A 24,466-nucleotide genomic window follows, 5' to 3' on the forward strand; every position below is an offset into this window, starting at 1 on the left:
AGCTGCATATCGAGATGAGAAAGGGTCAAGGATTGAACCCTGAGGTTGACAAAATATGACTGAGTGGATCCATCTAAATCATCAATTGACCAAGAAACAAATTATTCGTCAAGTTTATTTATCACATAACTATTGCTAGTGTGTCTATGAATGTTCTCATTCATCCATGTTATTGTAATCTCAGGGTCAAGGATTGAACCCTGAGGTTGACAAAATATGACTGAGTGGATCTATCTAAATCAACAATTGACCAAGAAACAAATTATTCGTCAAGTTTATTTAGCACGTTTATAATTATTGCTAGAGTGTGTCTATGAATGTTCTCATTCATCTACGCCATTGTAATCTCAGGGTCAAGGATTGAACCCTGAGGTTAACAAAATATGACTGAGTGGATCCATCTAAATCATCAATTGACCAAGAAACAAATTATTCGTCAAGTTTATTTAGCACGTTTATAATTATTGCTCGAGTCTGTCTATGAATGCTCTCATTCATCTATGTCATTGTAATCTCAGGGTCAAGGATTGAACCCTAAGGTTGACAAAATATGACTGAGTGGATCCATCTAAATCAACAATTGACCAAGGAACAAATTATTCGTCAAGTTTATTTAGCACGTTTATAACTATTGCTAGAGTGTGTCTATGAATGTTCTCATTCATCTACGTCATTGTAATCTCAGGGCATTCAATCGATCACAACTGGACTTTTTGGTTTGTCTTAGAAGATGAAATTCGCCTCTCATCTGAGTGGGCTTCGTCTGTTGCTAGAGTGGATTGCAAAGCATGTGCTGGACACCTGCAGGGCAGGATAAAAACAGGTTTGGCCATATGGAGCAGGCAGAAACCACACAGCGATCATCAATGAGAGATGGTGGCAGGGGGGCAGATTGCGAGTCAACAAACTAGAAATATTTTTTGAGACAGATTGGGTTAAAAAATGTGTTGCTACTTGACTCGGAAGTAACTATGCTTACTTCAGAGTTGCGGAGTTGGTCAGTAGTATTAGCAATGGCTAGCAGGATTTCTGGCTACAGACAGACTAATGAGGGTGCAAAATCATTACAACGTCACAGAAGACAGTACTAATTTGTGTCAGCACCAATAGTAGGGGAAAATGTTTTTGCATTGTTTATAAAATGGATAACAAATGATCAGCACTTTTATCAGGATCCGTGCCAACATTTAGTGTTTTATCTTGGCTTATGCACAAATAGTCGACATTGTACTTTTTTCCCCATGATTCAGCAAACAAATGACCGAAAAAAAGAAACAGTGCTGAAATAACAACATATTAAGTGGTAATGAAAAAGGGGATGGCCATTGATGCCATTAGATGACAGCTGTTTTTGGCCTGCACTGCAGTTTGCAAAGCAATAGTGGCTTTTGGTCAGGCTGAATGGAGAACTATAGTCAACATTGTTTGGAAAAAGCCTGGCAGGCATTCTACGCTGTGGCTGCGTACGTTACGAGCTCCTTTAGCTGCTGCTTGCTCATGTAATAGATGTGGCGCTCTTTTTGGACAATGTCACAACGCATGACAATCATTGCGGTTAGGCGGAGGTTATGAAGCAATGAAGGTCTGTAAACATCCCAGTAGAATTTAAATTAGGGTTTATAGCTGTGGTCACGAGTATTTCCATCAGAGGAACCAACATAAACAAAGTGAGGAGCCAACATAAACAAAGTGCAAACAAACATTCTTCCAATTAAAAAGGGAAATCAAAGTACAGATCTTATGTCTTATTGGCTACTTAACTTACGAGAATGATTTGTTGCATGACTAAAATTGTAACTCGGAAAATATATCAAAGGTGCCATATGTAATAATTTCACGTCAAGACATAATTAAATGGCCCTGATATGTCAAAAGGCATTAATAAATAATGTTCTTTTAGAATACCTTTATAACTGATAATGGTAGTTTAGCCGGGATATGCTTATTTCAAAATTAGACTTACAGCCCTGAAATATTGTTATTGTTCTTATTTCGATGCCCCGCTCTCTAGCTTTGACCAATTAAAAAGTCTGAGTGTGTCACATCCAGGTTGCCAGTTACGCACGGCCCTCTTTGTCGAGCTACTGCCACTGGTAAAGTTACTAAACATGTCAGACATTAGTAAATCTAAAAGGCGTTGTTACGATTCTCAACTTATTCATGACAAAGCCAGGAACAAAACGAGAATTTGTATTGGGGATGCGTTTGAATGATGGAGACGATTGAAGGCGGAGAAGATTTTTTTTATCTGATGCCAAACTTGCTAATTTCCCCGATAGTTAAGTATGGCATTTATGTTTTCTTCTTTTTGTCCGCCCTCAGATTTGTCGAAAATATAAAATAGGCTATGTGGATATGGGTAGTATCCGTGCCTATTTCATTCTCAATATGCTGATATGCTGAGGAAATGCATTCCAACATTAGCACGCCTAATTGCGGTTTCTGGTACTGTACGTGCATCAAACACATATGAGGTGGTATTTGCTTGACACAATGTAATAATGCATTACATCTAATGATTTTCTACTTTGTGTATTGACACGGTAGTAGGCTATATGATTTATTCGCATTGTGTCTTTTGCGTAACATGGATTGGCTCATAGAATTGCACTCTGCACTGAAAGTCGGTGATGTGCGTAAATGGTAGACAGTGCAATGTGTCAGTGTCACACCTTACCTCGGGTGAAGGTAAGGTAACCTTTGTAAATCTGACTTTCAAACCAAGGATGGCAAAGCACGCAGTTGTAAACAGTTTACAAACAGTTTACAAACATTTATTTAAACCCCAAAGTGTCAAAGGTCAACAATAATCGATAACATCTTCGACCATTAAAGGTCAAAAGAAGCAAGCTTTGACTCGAGAGAGTGTCGTGTCTTGCCCACAATGACCAGCCCGGAGTATGGAATGAACAAGATGGAGTACAAGGGGCCTACGTAGGGACCACCAGCGATTCTCTGGCTGATCTGCTACATACATGACTCCATCCTCTAGGACATATCTCTCACCCTGGTCTGGCTGCAAAGGGACGTTAGTATCTTTCATTTTAGCCAGTAGGGGAGCCAGTGAGACAACAGCTCACTGTAGCTCTCGGATGTCTTCAGGTACCTGCCACTCTCCATCATGTTTCAAGCTTGACACATCACCCAACAGTGGAGTACCTTGGATCTTGTCCAGGCGGCGCTGGCACTTGCTTTTCAGGGGGCCCTTCTGACCATCCTGGCATAGAGAAGGGTCCAAGTCAGGAAGAATGTCCAGCCCTGGCTTGGCTGTCTGGGCACAGGTGAGTACTTGATAAGCCTCTTGAAGGGTTGGAGTACAATGCTTTCTGCTTGCGTGCCTGATGAACAAGATCATGCAGAATAGGAAAGTCTCCGCCCAAGATCATGTCATGGGGCATGTGGTCAAGAACCTCTGCACGGAGCACGAAAGCCTGGTCATCAATGACGACGGTCACATCAGCCACGGTATATCTTCTTTGATCACCATGGACACATTGAATGACTGTGGCATGCTGATAGTCAAGATTGCCAAGTGACATAAAAGAATGGTTCAGCAGTGTCATGAGGCTGCCTGTGACCAACAGTGCTTGCACTGGACAGTCATTAACACGAGCTGACATCACGATAGGCTCAGTGTCAGGTTCGGCCTCAGGTTCAGGATGAGGGTGCAAGAGGAGGTGCCATGACTGAAGCTGGGACAGATGGATGGGGAACATGACTGAAGCTGGACAGCTTGGGACCTTTCAAGGGACTGACTGAGGCTCGATGCCCTGGCTGTTGACAATGGTAGCAGATGAGATCCTTCACTGGACCCTGTCTCGGGATCCCTCTCTTGTCCCGAGGTGCTGGAACCACCTGCTTTCTGCTAACATCTTTGGTGTGTCAGGTCGGCTACATAGTTGTTCTGTTCCCAACAACTGACTCCTTTACGAGCATTCAAGTAATGACCTGCAAGTTTAGCAGAATTAAGTCCATCTTCTGACTCGTGTTTCTTGACAAAAGTCTTCATCTTGTTGGGGAGCATGCGAAACGCTGCTCTGGCTTGATCCATCTTCTGAAGAGACCTTTGGGCCTATGTAAGTTTCCTTGGGAAATTCACCAGGGGGTCAACGTAGATGTTGGAAGAATCTTTCTCCATCTCAGAGTAGGCATCCAGGGCTTTACCGGGCATGAGTGGAACGAGTCGGCATGCCTAGTTAGACTGAGGCCAGCCCCAGGTGCTAGCGATGAACTCAAAGTGGACAAGAACGTTTTCAATGTCCTCACCCTGCTGGGCCTTATGGTTGAGGACTAAGCGTTGGATTAGAGCGATTTCTGGGTTTGGGTTTGGGTGACTGCTCACAACCACTATCATCAAGAGTACGGTTAGCATTTTTCTTAGTGAGTGAGTGAGTGGTCTGGGCTATGCCTTGTACAGGCAGTTTGTAACTCTACGACAACTTCCCGACGTTGTTGTCCAATCAAAAAGTCTTGGAACATGTTAATCTAGCACTCTTTCAGGCCTCAGTGGCTCAGCAGACCACCTAGCCTTCCCAGACCCCTTCCTATGCTGCTTACGCCTAGCCCCAGAGTTCTCATAACCTTTTCCGTCTTCTTCAGACTCCTTGGTGTTCCACCCAACTTCATGCTCCTCAGCCATGGTTGCCCGGTCCAGCCTCATCGTCTTGGCCCCTCGACCGGCTATCTCATCAGTCTCCTTTGTCATTGCCACCTTAGACACTTTGGATTTCAAAACAGTTCTGGCCCGCCCTCTGCCAGGTTTGTTGTAAACTCTGCGGCTTGCCATCCCACCGCGGCTTGCCATCGCACCGCGGCTTGCCATCCCACCACTGCCACCATATGTCACACCCCGTCTCGGGTGAAGGTAATGTAACCTTTTGTAAACCGGTCTTTCAATCCAAGGATGGCAAGGCACACAGTTTTAAACAGTTTACAAATCTTTATTTAAACCCCAAAGTGTCGAAGGTGAACAATAATCAATAGGAAACCAAGCACCAAAATCTGCAATAGTAATAAATGGAGGTAATATTAGTATAGTATAGTATATATAGTAGATATATATTCTAAATCAAACTGGGTCAGACTGTCAGAGTCAGGTCGGATGCAACAGAGTTATGCTGAACGAAATGTGGTGGTAATTTTACTGTTGGCCTTGACTTGCCATCAAAGTAGGCCTATGTGATATATATTATATATTATTATTTATAATTATTTCGATGGTGATCTGTGTGTTCATATTCGACATTTTAGCAGGGTAATGCCAACAATCTGTCCCGACTCCCGACGAAAATATTGCTGTGTAACTTTACAAATACATTTGGCTAATGGACATCAGTAAAATGTGGCATAATTACTTAGCAAACCATCTTGCAAGAAGCATAAACAAGAGAAACCAACAGCGTAGGACTCGCCGATTGCCATTTGAAGTTCCTTGGGAGTAGAATTCGGATTCGGCTGTTATCTGGCAACCTCAGTCATGGAGAGTGGGAGGGTATTACAGAATTTTCAATCGTAATCAACAAATTAGAATCACAATTTCTATGCATCATGTACCAAGTTTTATGACTCTGGGGTAAACAGCTGCCAAACGAGCTGAAAAAGTTGGCCTGCTCATATCCTAACGTTAACATGCTAACAGTTAGCATGTGCCACATAAGTTATATAACTAAGGTGTATGGCAGTGGAATTAGAGGGAAAAAGTATAAAATTATTTGAAAAAGTTAGCATCTTAGCAAGACAACGAAATGTGAAATTTTTCTTCATACCGAAAGTAATTGAAAAGCGCTGTATTAGGGTACATTTGGTCAATTATTAATGATGGTTTAGTTTATATAGTTTCTTTTAACCTATGCTTCAAACTTTGGGGGAAGCGTATGACCCAAAAAGGCAACCTCGAATTACTTTTATGTGTTAAAAACCTTACTTTATCCCCCTCAAACAGCTTTAGAATGTGTCAATAAGAAATGGCAAGCCAGGATCTAACACAAGTGACCTCACAAATGGACGTATGGAAAGGATGCAAGTAAAACGCGACCTTCCTACACTTTAAATGCACCCAGTACGCACATATACTGTACATGCCAACATGGCAAGAAAAAGTCACTATCTTCCTGCATAGCGTAAACAGTTTTCCCGATGCAGGTGCTGTATCCAAGTTGTGGCATTTTTTTTCTTAGCACAACTTACACAGCATCATTGGGTGAAGGATGAAGGATGGCGCTACAAATGCAAATGGGGAGAGTACAGGGAAGGATGAAAATTCTGCAAGATACTAAAAATTATACGGCTCAGTGGGATGGAGGCAACATCTAACTAAGTGCTGTACTGTATATTCATTTATTTTAGATGAAAACACTTCTGCCAATTCACTGTGGACAACACCAAAACACTTACTTTGGGTTTTGTGCTTTCCTCCGAGATGTACTGTATTCAAAGCAAACGACAGCAGTGACTGAGGTTACAAACATGACACCAACGTCACAATCTGGGAACTGACACACACAAACTCAACAATAAGAGTGTGTCAACAATAAAAATACAAGCTGAAACAAAGACTCTATGTTAAAGGAAAACTGGACAGATTACCATACTGATTCAAATAAAAGACGGCCTCGAAAAAATTCTGAAAAAACAAGTGTTATAGCTAAGTTTAAGATGAAAGTGGAGTAATCAATTTTCCTGCAGCTAGGAAATAAATAGTGGAACCTTGATTTACAAACCTCTCATTATACAAACTTTTCGATTTATGAGCCACAGACCGATAAGAAATATGCTTTTTTTTTAAACTAATTTAGTCTTTGTGTACAAACTATTCATTGACCAGCAGCCATTTTGTGCCCGGCAGCACATCCATTGTGGGCGGGCTGATCAAACTCCGTCAACAGAGCAGTGCTGTTGTTAGCTACTGTGCTAATTGCTACTTTGTGTACTTTTTAAGTGTCCTTTAACCTTTTTACAGAATTGTTATAGTTTTGCTAGCTCTATGTGATTCCAAAAAAAGCAATGGACAAGCCATGTGTGGTTTGAATGTTTCAAACCACACATGGCTTGTTGACAGTGTTGTCAACACTGCCTCCCCCCTGCTCCTTGCTGCAGGCAAAATACGTTTAACTAACAAGGTAAAGTTGATTTTATTTTCTTATTCATCATTGTAGCGACCTAGAATGTTAAAGTTAAGGATTTTTGTAATCCTACAAAAATTACATTTTTTTTAATTAATTTAAAATTAAATATATATTATGATTATAAAGTCAGGAAATATGTCCCTGGACACATGAGGACTTTGAATATGACCAATGTATGATTCTGTAACTACTTGGTATTGGATTCATACCCAAATTTGTGGTATCATCCAAAACTAATGTGAAGTATCAAACAACAGAAGAATAAGTGATTATTACATTTTAACAGAAGTGTAGCTTGAACATGATAAAACAGAATATAAGCAGGTAACAGTAAATGAACAAGTAGATTAGTAATACATTTTCTACCACTTGTCCTTCATAATTTTGACATAATAGTCGAATGATAAATGACACAATATGTTACTGCATATGTTAGCAGCTAAATTAGGAGCCTTTGTTTGCTTACTTACTACTAAAAGGCAAGTTGTCTTGTATGTTCACTATTATATTTAAGGACAAACTTGCAATAAGAAACATATGTTTAATGTACCTTAAGATTTTTGTTGAAATAAAGCCAATAATGACATTTTTTGTGGTCCCTTTTATTTAGAAAGGTACCAAAATAATTGGTATTGGGACAACACTAGTGGCTGGTATTCATACCATCTAGGTATCCTAATACTTGCCATGCTTGTTTACTACCACGGTTGTGGATTTGCAGCAGTGTGCCAGGCATTTCACCATTTGTGTACTTTGCAGGAATTCACACACCACAATCACACAAGTCTCCCACACTTCCTGTTGGAGTCCATCTCGGAAGCAATCACTGCAGCTGAGAAGCACCAGATGGCTCTTTTTTACCCCACCGCCAAACATTAAGGATGTTTCAAGATAATATCCATCCTTTTTTTCCCCCTCCCCATCGCCCTTGCTGTATCCTTGCACATATGTTCTCCCTCCAGAGAAAAGCAGCACCTTTTAAGTTTTTGTGTCATTACTAAGACAAGACATCAACATCCAGGATCAGTGGTTTAAATTTACATGGCGGCTTCCCCCCCGTAGGGATCTTTTTAAATATTAGCAAGCTTACTTAAGAGGATGGTGTAGTCAGCAATCTGGGTTCTTTTAAGCCTACTGGATGGTCTCTTAACAGTGCTCCAACAGCCTAAAAAAAAAGAGCTGACATCTTCTTAAAAACAACAACACAGGGATCCGGGTTGGGATTCGAACCCCAGGAGGGGACGTTAGCATCTGAGAGTGTCAGCCGCTGACAGTGAGCCTGCTGCTCTGCACCGTGGAGTAAAGCGTTGCTGCTGTCATGTGACCTTGCATCCTTCTGGGGGAGTCATGGCTGCAGCAGTTGGATGTAGTCAACTAAAATATTAACAGTATACAGTAAACTACACACTGTACAGTCAGTCAGCACCGATCTATCGTGTCTTATTTCAAAAAGTGCTACAACTCAATTAAGGGGGTTAATTGGGCCTTCAGTTTGAAATGCCTCAAGCTAATGTTGCATTTTGTGGAGTCATGGTGGGAGAAAGTACATTATAAATAGTAATGGCGTTATCAGTGCCACACTGTGGTCGTTTAATACTTCCCCTATTGACTTTTTAATAATGCTCTAACAATAATGCATCCTTAGAGGCTGTTTATGAGTACCAAATGTTAGAAGAATCTATCATCTCCCTCAATTGTTTTCTCCGCTTTTGAAGGAAGAGACCCATAAATGCTTGCTTTTAAAGTCACGCCTTATTATGATGTGCCCGCAGCTTATTGTTGAAATAAAATCTAACAAAAAAACAACAATATGAATGGAAGTAAAAAAGCAAACAGATATATCAAACATATTGCTGGGTATTGAGGCCAAACAGCTCAATTTTTGTTTCATCTGACCCCATAACTTTACTCCAGAAGGTCTTATTTTTGTCCATGGGATGTCTGATAAAACAAAAATTGAGCTATTTAGCCACAATACCCAGCAATATGTTTGGAGGAGAAAAGGTAAATCTTTAATCCCAGGAACAAGCATGGTGGTGGTAGTATTATGCTCTGGGCCTGTGTTACTTCCAATGGAACTGGTGCATTACAGAGAAGAGTAAATGGGACAATGAAAAAGGGTTACCTCCAAATTCTTCAGGACAACCTAAAATCATCAGTCCGGAGGTTGGGTCTTGGCCGCAGTTGATTGTTCCAAAAGGACAATGACCTCAAACACACGTCAAAAGTTGTAAGGGAATGGCTAAATCTGGCTAAAATTGAAGCTTTAGAATGGCCTTCCCAAAGTCCTGACTTAAACGTGTGGACAATGCTGAAGAAACAAGTACATGTCAGGGACGGCATGGCGTAGTGGGTAGAGCGGCCGTGCCAGAAACCTGAAGGTTGCAGGTTCGCTTCCCACCTATGGACATCAAAGTCGCTGCCGTTGTGTCCTTGGGCAGGCAACTTCACCCTATGCCCCCGGTGCCGCTCACACCGGTGAATGAATGATGAATGAATGATTGGTGGTGGTCGGAGGGGCCGTAGGTGCAAACTAGCAGCCACGCTTCCGTCAGTCTACCCAAGGGCAGCTGTGGCTACAGATGTAGCTTACCACCACCAGGTGTGAATGAATGATGGGTTCCCACTTCTCTGTGAGCGCTTTGAGTATATAACAAGAGAAAAGCGCGATATAAATCTAATCCATTATTATTATTATTATTATTATGTCATGAAACCAACAAATTTAGCAGAATCGCACCAATTTTGTCACGCGGAGTGGTCAAAAATTTGACCAGAAGCTTACCAGAAGCTTGATAACGGCTACCAAAAGCGCCTTATTGCAGTGAAACTTGCCAAGGGACATGTAACCAAATATTAACATTGCTGTATGTATACTTTTGACCCAGCAGATTTGGTCACATTTTCAGTAGACCCATAATAAATTCATAAAAGAACCAAACTTCATGAATTGTTTGTGACTAACAAGTATGTGCTCCAATCACTTTATCACAAAAAACGTATAGACTTGTAGAAATTATTGGGAACTCGAGGCAACCATGACATTATGTCCTTAACACCTGTATGTAAACTTTTGACCACGACTTTATGTAGTAAGAAAAAGCTGAACTATATAAATAACCAGGGGTGTCCTGATTAGATATTATATCAGACATCAGTCCGATATCAGCAAAAAAAACAAAAAAACACCAAAAATAGTATCGGATTTCAGGAAGAAAAAAAAATGATTCAATTATATTGTATTGCGACAAACATTTCTGATACAACCTCTGACCCAAACGCAATCGCAAAGCTGGACAGTCAATTATTAGCGAAATGCCCTCCAATAAGGTTTTTTGTTTTAGTGAAGTCATCTACAAAGAAGGTAAACATGGTCGGTTTTAGGCTATGAGAAGCTAGCACCTACACAACAGCTAAGCACACAATATAGCACATAAGCTGGACATATTTCCTTAGTTGAACAATATTGCAGTCTAAATCACTATGTTTGCCAATATAAACAAATATGAAATACAGATACAAAATATCCCAAGACAGAACGCATTAGACTATTCAGTAACAAATGTGTCCGTATCGTTCAATTTACTGCATCGTGAGATTAATTTAATTGTTGTGGCCACTAGGTGTCACCAAACAAAATATTATCACTCCACTTCAACTTAAAGATAGCCAAAGTCAACCTACCATTGTGTTCCCTTACATTCGACATTATAAAACATTAAAAGTATTTATCATTTGTGCTGATATCGTATCGGCTTAATATTGATATCAATACTCATTCCAATATCAATATCATATACAAGCAATCATGTCACCTATAACCAGAGGTGGGTAGAGTAGCCAGAAATTGTACTCAAGTAAGAGTACTGTTACTTTAGAGATGTATTACTCAAGTAAAAGTAAGGAGTAGTCATCCAAATATTTACTTGAGTAAAAGGAAAAAGTATGTTGTGAAAAAACTACTCAAGTACTGAGTAACTGATGAGTAACCTGTTTGTTTAATGATTACAGCAACAAATAATGCACAAAAACATAAAAATAGCAATGAGCAAATTCATAGCCAGGAATATCTCTTAAGCAACTAAAACAATAATACATATTAAATAATAATACATTAAAATAAAAATATTCAGGAAAATTGAGCCACAATAACTTAACAGCACCATAGGCCCAGTAGGCATTCATCGATTGATTGAAACTTGTATTAGTAGATTGCACAGTACAGTACATATTCCGTACAATTGACCACTAAATGGTAACACCCCAATAAGTTTTTCAACGTAAATCAATTACTTAATAAATGACCAAATCGAGGTGATCTACCTCATATATACATACACACACATATCATATATATATATATATATATATAGAGAGTATAGATATAGATATAGATATACATACAGTATATAATTTATAGTTATTTATTTTGCCGTTTTTGTTCACATGTTAAAGGTGTTTTAATGAATATACATGCATGTTTAACACATAGATTCCTATCTTTCATGAAGACAAGAATATAAGTTGGTGTATTACCTGATTCTGATGACTTGCATTGATTGGAATCAGACAGTATTGATGATAATGTCCACATTTTCAAATGGAGGAGAAAAAAAGTTCCTATTTTCTGTCTAATACCACATGAAAGTCGTTGGTTTTTGGCATCTTATTTTTTCCAGCTTCCATATTCGTTTTTATACACTTTACAAGAAATACATTGGCGGCAAACTCCGTAGCTTGCTAGCTTGTTTGCGCCGGCTTTCGGAGACTCTTATTTTGTTAGCGCAGGCGCGATGGAGCGCCGCTTTTATTGTGAAGACAGGAACTGTGCAATCAGTCGGGAAGTATGGTTGAAATAAAAAGTGTCTTTTTTCCTTTACACTTTTGATTGAGACAGGAACTGTGCAATCAGTCGGGAAGTATGGTTGAAATAAAAAGTGTCTTTTTTCCTTTACACTTTTGATTGATTGATTGAAACTTTTATTAGTAGATTGCACAGTACAGTACATATTCCGCACAATTGACCACTAAATGGTAACACCCCAATAAGTTTTTCAACTTTTTTAGGTCGGATTTGACGTGTGGCGGTCACGTGACCGCCTGGTTTTGTTTGATTGGTCCAACGTCACCAGTGACTGCATTTGATTGGTGAAACGCAGGCATGCGTAGTTCCTACTTTGAATGTGTGTCTGACAAAATCAAAACAAACAAAGCGTGCATTAACAGATCGATAAAAAAAAAGAGGTAGCGTGTAACGAGCTGATTGTAGATAAATGGAGCGGAGTAAAAGTAGCGTTTCTTATCTATAAATATACTCAAGTAAAAGTAAAAGTATGTTGCATAAAAACTACTCTTTGAAGTACAATTTATCCCAAAAGTTACTCAAGTAGATGTAACGGAGTAAATGTAGCGCGTTACTACCCACCTCTGCCTATTACAAAGCTGACACAAAGTTATGTCTTTAAATATGTATGTTTCAGAATTTTTTTTTAGAGAATAAGGAAATATCAAAATGGCCCCCACATGATTTATCTCTTCAGTTTGCAGCTCTTGGTGGAGAAAGTTTGGATCCCCCTGACATAAAGAAAGCCCTATCAGCCCGCACAGAGTATACGGCCCCCTCTTGATCCCAGACAAATACAGGAAAAGGAACACATCCACTCAGCTAAATAATTCAACTTGATGTAGCTGTAATCAACAATAACAACGCTTCAATAATAACACATTATGCAAAGTTCTACAATATTAAAGGGGCTGTTTGCAACTTGCTCCCAGTTACAAAGCAAAAAAAAAAACAAGAACAGTATTGGTTAGCTTATGTCACCATTAGTGATTTACCAGAACATATATGTTAAAAGGGTCTATTTTTCACTTATTACTGAGTTTAACACTTTTTTTCCAAGCCCAAATAAAATGAGTGGTGTTTAAGGTAGTCACACATACTGTACAGTTAACGAACAATTTTCAGTCTTGTTCTGATAGAATATTCATTCAATGACAGCTAATGCTAACTATCCAAATCGTTATCATCAGCTAACAACAAACAAAACTTATGCACATTGATGTATTACATACGTACGGAGTTACGTCTTTATGTTACAGAGGCCGGAAGAGGGCGGGATATAATGCTTAAAATACTTAAAATGCCTTTGTGCATCAGTATAAATGTGGCAAACAACCCTTTTTATTCACAATATTCAATGACCATCACCAGTAAGTTATCAGTTTATGCATGTCTAAGGAATAATTATGAAGTGGACAATGGGGGACAGCATGGCGCAGTGGGAGAGAGGCCCTGCGCAACCCGAGGGTCCCTGGTTCAATCCCCACCTAGTACCAACCTCGCCACATCTGTTGTGTCCTTGAGCAAGACACGTCACCCTTGCTCCTGATGGGTGCTGGTTAGCGCCTTGCATGGCAGCTCCCTCCACCAGTGTGTGAATGTGTGTGTGAATGGGTAAATGTGGAAGTAGTGTCAAAGCGCTTTGAGTACCTTGAAGGTAGAAAAGCGCTATACAAGTACAACCCATTTATATTTATTTAATTAAGTCAAGATTGTTAGCCCAGTTATCTTTATTTACTTTTGGAGATGAATTTTTTCCCCGCAAGACTTATACTTAGAGTTATACTACTGTAACGTATTATTTTCGGGTCTCCCCATGTCTAGCATTAAAAGATTACAGTTGGTACAAAATGCGGCTGCTAGACTTTTGACAAGAACAAGAAAGTTTGATCACATTACGCCTGTACTGGCTCACCTGCACTGGCTTCCTGTGCACTTAAGATGTGACTTTAAGGTTTTACTACTTACGTATAAAATACTACACGGTCTAGCTCCATCCTATCTTGCCGATTGTATTGTACCATATATCCCGGCAAGAAATCTGCGTTCAAAGGATTCCGGCTTATTAGTGATTCCCAAAGCCCAAAAAAAGTCTGCGGGCTATAGAGCGTTTTCCGTTCGGGCTCCAGTACTCTGGAATGCCCTCCCGGTAACAGTTCGAGATGCCACCTCAGTAGAAGCATTTAAGTCTCACCTTAAAACTCATTTGTATACTCTGGCCTTTAAATAGACTCCCTTTTTAGACCAGTTGATCTGCCGTTTCTTTTCTTTTTCTCCTATGTCCCACTCTCCCTTGTGGAGGGGGTCCGGTCCGATCCGGTGGCCATGTACTGCTCGCCTGTGTGTCGGCTGGGGACATCTCTGCGCTGCAGATCCGCCTTCGCTTGGGATGTTTTCCTGCTGGCTCCGCTGTGAACGTGACTCTTGCTGCTGTGTTGGATCCGCTTTGGACTGGACTCTCGCGACTGTGTTGGATCCATTATGGATTAACTTTCACAGTATCATGTTAGACCCGCTCGACATCCATTGCTTTCCTCCTCTCCAAGGTTCTCATAGTCATCATTGTCACCGACGTCCCACTGGGTGTGAGTTTTCCTTGCCCTTATGTGGGCCTACCAAGGATGTCGTAGTGGTTTGTGCAGCCCTTTGAGACACTAGTGATTTAGGGCTATATAAGTAAACATTGATTGATTATAAACTTTATTGATTCACAAGGGAAATTGTTTCACAGTTTGATACAACGTCTGGTTCCCCTGGACACGGTGTCAGTGATGTAACCTGGGTTCACACAGGGTTTCTGGTCTTTAAATAATCAATGCTGATCCAACAGCCACTGTGAAAAAATATGTGATTGCCGTTGTCAATTAATGCATTTTATTGCCTATCAGAGACGTTGATCCCTTCATGCTGACCATATTTTTTTAGTCCCCAGGCTGATAAGCACCTAGCAGCTTATTATATGTCTCCCCCAAGCTAATAATAATCACCTCTACAACGGCAAAAAAACTGCATTTATTCGTATCATTATTACGTAACATTATCAATGGAGGACGAGGCTGAACATTTTACACACACAGAGGAAGAGAATAAGGAAGTAGTTTAAATAGTGCACTGATATTGTTCAACTCTCCAATAGTATTCACCAAAAATACATTGAAAATTTTAGAGTTAATATATCTGTGAAGGCATCAGTCGATCGTACTTATGAATGATTGGAATGGGACTGGGACCTGCTTAGTGGCCTTGTGGTTAGAGTGTCCGCCCTGAGATCGGTAGGTCGCGAGTTCAAATCCCGGCCGCGTCATACCAAAGACTATACAAATAGGACCCATTACCTCCCTGCTTGGCACTCAGCATCAAATTGGGGGTTAAATCACCAAAATGATTCCCAAGCGCGGCCACCGCTGCTGCTCACTGCTCCCCTCACCTCCCAGGGGGTGTAACAAGGAGATAGGTCAAATGCAGAGAGTAATTTCACCACTAGTGTGTGTGACTATCAGTACTGTCGGACTATCAGTGGTACTTTTAACTTTAATCAGCAGCATAAAACCCTGATCAGAACATCCCTAATGACATCTAATATGTTGCACATGTTCACTTGCTTGCTCACCACTTTACGGATCCAAACACCTCCACACGCTTGGACACACACAGCTCATTAGCATTAATGCTACATGCGTATTCACAAAATTGTTAAAAATGAGTTAAATGGCGCCCCATGTAAAAATGCATGCTCCTTGTTATACAGTAAGGACATGTTCTGCAGTCCCCTCCAAGGTTTCTCATTGTAATCCCATTGGGTTGAGTTTTTGCTTGCCTTGATGTGGGATCTGTGCAGAGGATGTCGTTGTGGCTTGTGCAGCCCTTTGAGACACTCGTGATTTAGGGCTGTATAAATAATCTTTGATTGATTGATCTTGATTAATCTAAGTATCCTGTGGTTAGACTATTACTGAAATGCCAGTAACAGTATTACCATTTAGGGACAGGGTATATAGGACATGCCCAAATATTTGTTCCATTCACTAAAAAAAACGTGTCGAGTCTGATGCACAGTTAATTAAGAAATTTCTCGCATGGGCAGCTTCCCTAAATCCTCACACTGAGCCAACAGAGGCTTGTCACACTGCAGTCAGACGCGACCGCGAAGGAGGAAATGACACATTTACGTCGATCTTCAACGTTACTTTCATGATTTAAATGAAGACCGATGACCTCGCGTAGCTTGATCCCGCACACCACCACTGACAGGTTTACGACTATGATTGGCAGAGCGCTGCCGTCACGAGACGCGAGAGGCGGGCAGACGGGGTCAGCAGCATGCAGGGAGGCAACAAAGTTGTTGCCTGCATCATGGCAACAGTGCCGTGTCACTCAGACACAGCAGAGCTACTACTGTTATTGTCATAAAACAACTAGCCGCTTGGTGGAATGAGAGAATGATGTGGTAGGCAAGGAGGATGCTGAAAAGACAAGAGTCCGGACGCAGAACTATACAATAATAAAAGCAATTGGTAATTTAGACGCTTCAACCTTAAAAGGTCCATAGCTTATTAATTTGCTATACAAAGCAAAGTGGAAGAATTTTGGCAGAAATTGAAAAGAAACATAACACGAGGTAAAATGATTTGACAATATTGTGGTTTTTTTGGGCTTCACGTTGGAAGAGGGGTTAGTGCGTCTGCCTCACAATACAAAGTTCCTGCAGTCCTGGGTTCAAATCCAGGCTTGGGATCTTTTTGTGTGGAGTTTGCATGTTCCCCCCGTGAATGCGTGGGTTCCCTCCGGGTACTCCGGCTTCCTCCCACCTCCAAAGACATGCACCTGGGGATAGGTTGATTGGCAACACTAAATTGGCCCAAGTGTGTGAATGTGAGTGTGAATGTTGTCTGTCTATCTGTGTCGGCCCTGCGATGAGGTGGCGACTTGTCCAGGGTGTACCCTGCCTTCCGCCCGATTGTAGCTGAGATAGGCGCCAGCGCCCCCCGCGACCCCAAAAGGGAATAAGCGGTAGAAAATGGATGGATGGATGGACACTGCTTTTCTACTTGTGTCCACTAGACCAGTGGTTCTCAAATGGGGGTATGCATACCCCTGGGGGTACTTGAAGGTACGTCAAGGGGTGCGTGAGATTTAAAAAAAAATATATTCTATAAATAGCCACAATTCAAAAAGCCTTTATATATTGAATAATAATTCAACAAAATATGAATGTAAGTTCATAAACTGTGAAAAACAAGTACAACAATGCAATTTTCAGTGTTGACAGCTAGATTTTTTGTGGACATGTTCCATTAATATTGATGTTAAAGATTTATTTTATTGTGAAGAAATGTTTAGAATTAGGTTCATGAATCCAGATGGATCTCTATTACAATCCCCAAAGAGGGCACTTTAAGTTGATGATTACTTCTATGTGTAGAAATCTTTATAATTGAATCACTTATTTTTCAACAAGTTTTTAGTTATTTTTATATCTTTTTTTCCAATTATTTCAAGAAAGACCACTACAAATTAGCAATATTTTGCACTATTATACAATTTTATAAATTAGAAACTGATGACATAGTGCTTAATTTTACTTCTTTATCTCTTTTTTTTCAACCAAAAATGCTTTGCACTGATTAGGGGGTACTTGAATTAAAAACATTTTCACAGGGGGTACATCACTGAAAAAAGGTTGAGAACCACTGCACTAGACGTCGCAATAACTATTCTTTGTATCTATGTAGATGCTACATATGTAATAAAAATAAAAAAATTAACATGTTAGTGCACCAGTTGAGGAAAATGATCAAACTACATAAATAACATACTGTAATTTGATTTTGATATTATTTTTTTCTTAATCAATTGAAAATTAACACCAATAAGTTGACTGATAAACATTATCAGATAACTTATTCAGAAAGTATAAATAATGACAAATATTTGATTTTGAAATTTTTCATCTTAATAGATTGAAAATTAACACCAATGACTTGACTGATAAACATTATCACATAATTTATTCAGAAAGTATAAATAATGACAAATAAAGATAGAATACTATAAACCGCAACATATAAGTGTAAAATAAAATAGAAACCCAACAACATTATGATTTGTACATTTCCAGAATGTGCTTATTCTATTTTTAAACAAAGAAAACAATCTAAAGTTGACTTTATTTTTAAGTTATCTTGCCGTGACTTTACCTGTCCGGCCCACTTGGGAATAGATTTTTCTCCATGTGGCTCCCCATCTAAAATGAGTTTGACACCCCTGCTGTAAATGAACCGGTATTCGTAATAAAAAATTTCATTTGGTATGAACCAAAGGCATAGAGAGTTCTCACACAAATACAGCAAAGCCCATACTTTGGTTATCGGGAGGGAGTCGTGGCTAGCGATGGGGCCAAAAAAAGCCAGAGCTTGAAAGTCTTAACACTCTGCCCTCAAGATGTGAACGAACAAAAATAAGTGAATAAATTAGATAAAAGCTGTTTGCTGGCTTTGTTCAGTATCCATTGTAGAATTACTTGCTAGCAGTTCATAGTTGTGTTGTCCCGATACCAATATTTTGGTCCTGGTACCAGTACCAAAATTATTTCGATACTTTTCTAAATAAAGGGGGGACCACAAAAAATTGCATTATGGGCTTTATTTAAAAAAATAAAAAAAATCTTACGTATAGTTTCATTTTCCATTCTTTTATTTTGTCAAAATTATTAAGGACAAGTCGTAGAAAATTATTTATCAATCTACTTGTTCATTTACTGTTAATATCTGCTTACATTCTCTTTCAACATGTTCTATCTACACTTCTGTTAAAATGTAATAATCACTTATTCTTATGTTGTTTGGATACTTTAGTTTTGGATACCACACATGTACGTATTGATCCGATACCATGTTGTTACATGATGATACATTGGTCATTTTCAAAGTCCTCGTGTCCAGGGCCATATTTCCTGAGTTTGAAAACATAATATACATTTTGAAAAACAAAAGATGATGTTGTGATGCCAAAAAATATTGACACAATCATAGTAGCATCGTTCCTGTACTTGGTATCATTACAGCGGATGTCAGGTGTAGATGCACCAATGGCGTTTATTTACATTGTGACGCCGGTGAGCGACGATGTGTAGTGAAGCATGTTTAGCTATTCCTCGTCCTACATGGATAGTACTTGTAAGACACTTTATTTGTCACCATGGAGACGAGGATTAGTGATTTAGAAGTAACTAAAACACTGCCGACTGGACTTCAGCCACTAGCTAGCCAGCCATGTCTTAAGGCACCTCTTCCTGAGGGCGTTTCCGTGATATAACTTCACCTTTATTGTTAGTTTTTAAGCCCGAATGCGCCCGTTCTCCCTTTTCTGTCAACACACTGTCTGTTTATAAGTAGTTAGTGATTGTGCGCTGCCGAACATGCTCCTCTGCTCGTAAACCAGCAATGACACGACGTGAAAACGACAGGGGCGCTGGGGAACGGTACTTTTCAGAGGCGGTATAGTACCAAAAAGGATTCATTGTTATCGCGGTACTATACTAATGTATTTCATACAACCCTAGTTCGTAGGTTTCTTTTTTTTTTTTTTTTTCAAACAATGACGCAATTTATAAAAGAGCGAAGCAGTTTTATGTTTTGCATTTCGTTCCTTATTTGTATCGAAAATCAACCCAACATCCATCCATCCATCCATTTTCTACCGCTTGTCCCTTACGGGGTCGCGGGGGGCGCTGGCGCCTATCTCAGCTTCAATCGGGCGGAAGGCGGGGTACACCCTGGACAGTGACCTTAAAACCGGGGTACCTTATTATAATTGTGATGCAAATAGAGTTGGGGTTGGATTGATTAGCTGCTTTATCAGATTGACTCTTTGGCCAATATCTTTACCCTGCAGCTATATTACGTCATTGCCCATAGTCGACAAGCGCGGGACTAATGCCACGTGACATCAAGATGTCCAAGTCTGAAATTTTCCAAAGCACTACCTTGTTACAAAAACAGGATTTAATAGATCAACTGTAGAGTGATAAGATTCAAAGTGGACAATCCTTTGAAACACACCAGTGTGTGGCATCTGGTGGTCATAACTGTTTAAAATGTTTTGATAAAGAGTATGATCACTCAGGCCCCTTCTACACTAAGCCGGCTAAGGTTATCCAAGGGCCCTGTAGTGAATCACTCCTGAGCAAACATAAATTAATCAAATTTTAATGGACGTTGTGAAAGTAAACAATGTGATAAAGACAATGTTACAACAATTAATCTAGGAATGTAGATATCTGGTCAGGACACTCATTTTTTTGCCTTCACCTTCATTATCCATTCGTTTTTGTTGACTATATATACTCTGGACCTAGATGTTGAGTCTGCGACATACATGGCGCAAAATAACTGACAGTCGGCTTTGCCAGTCCAAATGCATTCGATATTTTCCTTGGACATCACTTGTCGGCCATGTAATACAAAGCACACGCTACCTTTTTTAATCCCATCCACGCGGTCTCGATGTCTCTCCTTCGACAAATGGACAAAGTTTTTCGGTAAATAGAATCCCTTTCAAAAGTTCTCTTGCCGTCTGAAAAGTGTTGTATCCTAAATATCTTCAATCGCAAGTTTTCTTTTCAAAAGGTATTCATGTGTGATTTCTATAAGCGTCTGTACATGTAGAAGAATGAGAAAAACGGGCAATGTCTGGATGGCTCGATTGTCATGAAGCTGGCTGTGGCACGTTCTTTCTGACGTAACTTCCTGTGTGGAACGCAATCTTTCTGACGTCACTCCCTCTCCGAACTCAGTTTGTAAACGATCAATAAGTCCATACATAGCTAAGAGCCGAAGATTCAAGAAATAGACAGAGCACTTACCGGTGTAAAAATTTGTCCGAGGAAGGGGGCCTTAAGCGATGGTTTAGTGTGGCTGAAACGGGGGTTTACTTAGTTGTTTAAGGGGTTACCTAGCTTAGTGTAGACATAGCCTCAGACAACTGGAGTAAATACGCTGTCAGACGTTCTGTTCTGTGCATAAGCTTGGGCAAAAAAACACATTTCCTATGGAAGATGCAAATACAACATCGCTCACAAATTACTTTGTACTTGGGGGGCAATCAGTATTAATAGTAATTATAATCGCTTTAGCTACAGAACAATAATTGAGATAAGCAGTCTTCCATTAAAATTCACAGTAAATTACATATACATGTCATAAAATCTGCCTTGCAAAATCAGTGTTTGTGAAATAAATAAGCTCACCATTCCATTTCTTTCCAGAATACATTTCTTTTTTGTACGTCCAAATAACATCAGTGGCGAAGGTTTCACTCAGTACTGAAGATTGATATGCAAATCTGCGTAACTTAGATCGTTGGCACATACATTTGTGATGTCACTTTGTTCATCACAAAGCACACAAAGGTGCCTTACTAACACAGTCAAACAGATTTATTCCAAAATGATTCATGGTTATTACCCTGTAAAGACTGTGATGGTTAGATACAAGAAGGACATTGATGTTTACCTGCACCTTATGTAGCATGCCTCCAGAGACTGTTTACCACCTGTTTTGGACTTGTGAAAGCACATCGATCACTATGGCAGGACATCTGTCGTTCCATCCTGGACCATATTCATGACAAATTTGTGCTTTGTTTTATAGATGTGCTATTTGGATTTACACTCTATGAAAACAAATTTGAAAATATTTTTGATCTTTGCAACTTCATTATACTATTGGCTAAGTTTTATATTGATAAATGGAAGTTTCTCAAAACCGGACCTGTTTTCTGTGCCTTTGAAAAAGAATTAGAACTCTACTTTAAAACGCTCTCTACCTCTAACAACCAACAATCTATGAAAATGATGATGGCTGTGTTCCAAATTGGGATTATTTACGGAACTTGTGTGAGCCTATGGTTTTACAATTTTGTTACATATATACATTTTTGGCGAGGCGTGTAGAGCAGCCGTGCCAGAAACCTGAGGGTTGCAGGTTTGCTCCCCCTGCCTCTTGCCATTCAAAATCACTGTCGTAGTGTCCTTGGGCAGGACACTTCACCCTTGCCCCAAGTGCCGCTCACACTGGTGAATGAATGATGGGGGCTGGTCGGAGGGGCCGTAGGCGCGGACTGGCTGCCACACTTCAATCAATCAATCAATGTTTACTTATATAGCCCTAAATCACTAGTGTCTCAAAGGGCTGCACAAACCACCACGACATCCTCGGTAGGCCCACATAAGGGCAAGGAAAACTCACACCCAGTGGGACATCGGTGACAATGATGACTATGAGAACCTTAGAGAGGAGGAAAGCAATGGATGTCGAGCGGGTCAAACATGATACTGTGAAAGTTCAATCCACAATGGATCCAACACAGTCGCGAGAGTCCAGTCCAAAGCGGATCCAACACAGCAGCGAGAGTCCCGTTCACAGCGGAGCCAGCAGGAAACCATCCCAAGCGGAGGCGGATCAGCAGCGCAGAGATGTCCCCAGCCGATACACAGGCAAGCACTTCCGTCAGTCTACCCCAGGGCAGCTGAGGCTAAAAATGTAGCTTACTACCACCAGGTGTGAATGAATGATGGGTTCTCCCTTCTCTGTGAAGCGCTTTGAGTGTTTAGAAAAGCGCTATAAAAATCTAATTCATTATTATTATTATTGAATTCTATTTGAGGACTTTATTGAGTTTACAACCCCCTGGCGCCGTTTTGTACTGTTTCTGTACTTGTTTTGATTTATATTATTTCTTGACTAAATTGGCCTGAGTGTGTGCATGTGAGTGTGAATGTTGTCTATCTGTGTTTACCCTGTGATGAGATGGTGACTTGTCCAGGGTGTACCTACCCCGCCTTACGCCCGAATGCAACTGGGATAGGCTCCAGCACACCCTCGTAACCCCGCATGGGACAATCGGTATAAAATGGATGGATGGATGGTTGTCTGTCTATCTGTGTTGGCCCTGTGATGAGGTTGCGACTTGTCCAGGGTGTACTCCGCCTTCCGCCCGAATGCAGATGAGATAGGCTCCAGCATCCCCACGTCCCCCAAAGATGGATGGATGGATATTATAATCCATCCATCCATTTTCTACCGCTTGTCCCTTTCGGGGTCGCTGGAGCCTATCTCAGCTACATTCGGGCGGTAGGCGGGGTACACCCTGGACAAGTCTATAATAATAATAATAATAATAAGAACAATAATGAATTACATTTGTAATGCACTTTACATTTGTTAAAATCTCAAAGTGCTACAAAGTATATAAAATACATTATATATATATATATATATATATATATATATATATATAAAGTCAGAATATATAATACAAAATTAAATAGAAATGAAAACATGAAAAACACTAAACGCTATATAAAACAGAAAAATAGATAAAAATAGAAATAAAAGCATGAAAGCACGAAAACACGAAAAACACTAGATAAACACTAGATAAAACAGAAACATAGATAAAAATATAAAAAGCATGAAAGCACAAAATCATGAAAACACTAGATAAACACTAGATAAAACAGAAACCTAGATACAAATAAAAATAAAAGCATGAAAGCACGAAAACATGAAAAACACTAGATAAAACAGAAAAATAGATAAAAATAAAAGTAAAAGCATGAAAGCACTGGATATAACAGATAGGCAAGCAGTGTATTTAAAAACAAGAAGGCAGAGAAATTAGATAAAAGATGCATGGATTGTATGTAAATGTTGTGTATTATAAATAAAGGTTTATAAAATAAAATAAAAAATAAAAGGTGCCTTGCTCTTTTAATAGGGATACTCTTCAGTGGGGCAAAAAAGTATTTAGTAAGTGAAGTGAAGTGAATTATATTTATATAGCGCTTTTCTCAAGTGACTCAAAGCGCTTTACATAGTGACACCCAATATCTAAGTTACATTTAAACCAGTGTGGGTGGCACTGGGAACAGGTGGGGAAAGTGTCTTGCCCAAGGACACAACGACAGTAACTAGGATGGCGCAAGCGGGAATCAAACCTGCAACCCTCAAGTTGCTGGCACGGCCACTCTACCAACCGAGCTAAGCCACCGATTGTGCAAGTTCTCCCACTTACAATGATGACAGAGGTCTGTAATTTTCATCATAGGTACACTTCAACAGTGAGAGGCAGAATGTGAAAAAAAATCCAGGAACTCACATTGTAGGAATTTTAAAGAATTTATTTGTAAATTATGGTGGAAAATAAGTATTTGGGCAACCATTCAAAGCTCTCACTGATGGAAGGAGGTTTTGGCTCAAAATCTCACGATACATGGCCCCATTCATTCTTTCCTTAACAAGGATCAATCGTCCTGTCCCCTTAGCAGAGAAACAGCCCCAAAGCATGATGTTTCCACCCCCATGCTTCACAGTAGGTATGGTGTTCTTGGGATGCAACTCAGTATTCTTCTTCCTCCAAACACGACGAGTTGAGTTTATACCAAAAAGTTCTATTTTGGTTTCATCTGACCACATGACATTCTCCCAATCCTCTGCTG

At 39.9% G+C, this 24,466-nt stretch overlaps 2 protein-coding genes across 5 annotated transcripts in view; one reads left to right on the forward strand and one right to left on the reverse strand.

The window, feature by feature from the left end:
* slc44a5b (solute carrier family 44 member 5b) overlaps nt 1-24,466 on the reverse strand; it is an 87,029-nt gene that overhangs the window by 61,267 nt on the left and 1,296 nt on the right. For 2 of the 4 annotated variants that reach the window (XM_061887792.1, XM_061887794.1), the window contains exon 2: nt 4,582-5,001. The exons of the other annotated variants lie outside the window; for them this stretch is intronic. In XM_061887792.1, coding sequence (XP_061743776.1) covers nt 4,582-4,822 — 241 coding nt within the window. In that variant the 5' untranslated portion in view covers nt 4,823-5,001. The remainder of the gene's footprint in view (nt 1-4,581; nt 5,002-24,466) is intronic. 4 annotated transcript variants of the gene reach the window in all.
* ptgfr (prostaglandin F receptor (FP)) overlaps nt 1-24,466 on the forward strand; it is a 131,694-nt gene that overhangs the window by 48,918 nt on the left and 58,310 nt on the right. The gene's annotated exons all lie outside the window — the stretch shown is intronic.

This window comes from Nerophis ophidion, linkage group LG26, assembly GCF_033978795.1.
Source record: "Nerophis ophidion isolate RoL-2023_Sa linkage group LG26, RoL_Noph_v1.0, whole genome shotgun sequence".
NCBI lineage: Eukaryota > Metazoa > Chordata > Actinopteri > Syngnathiformes > Syngnathidae > Nerophis > Nerophis ophidion.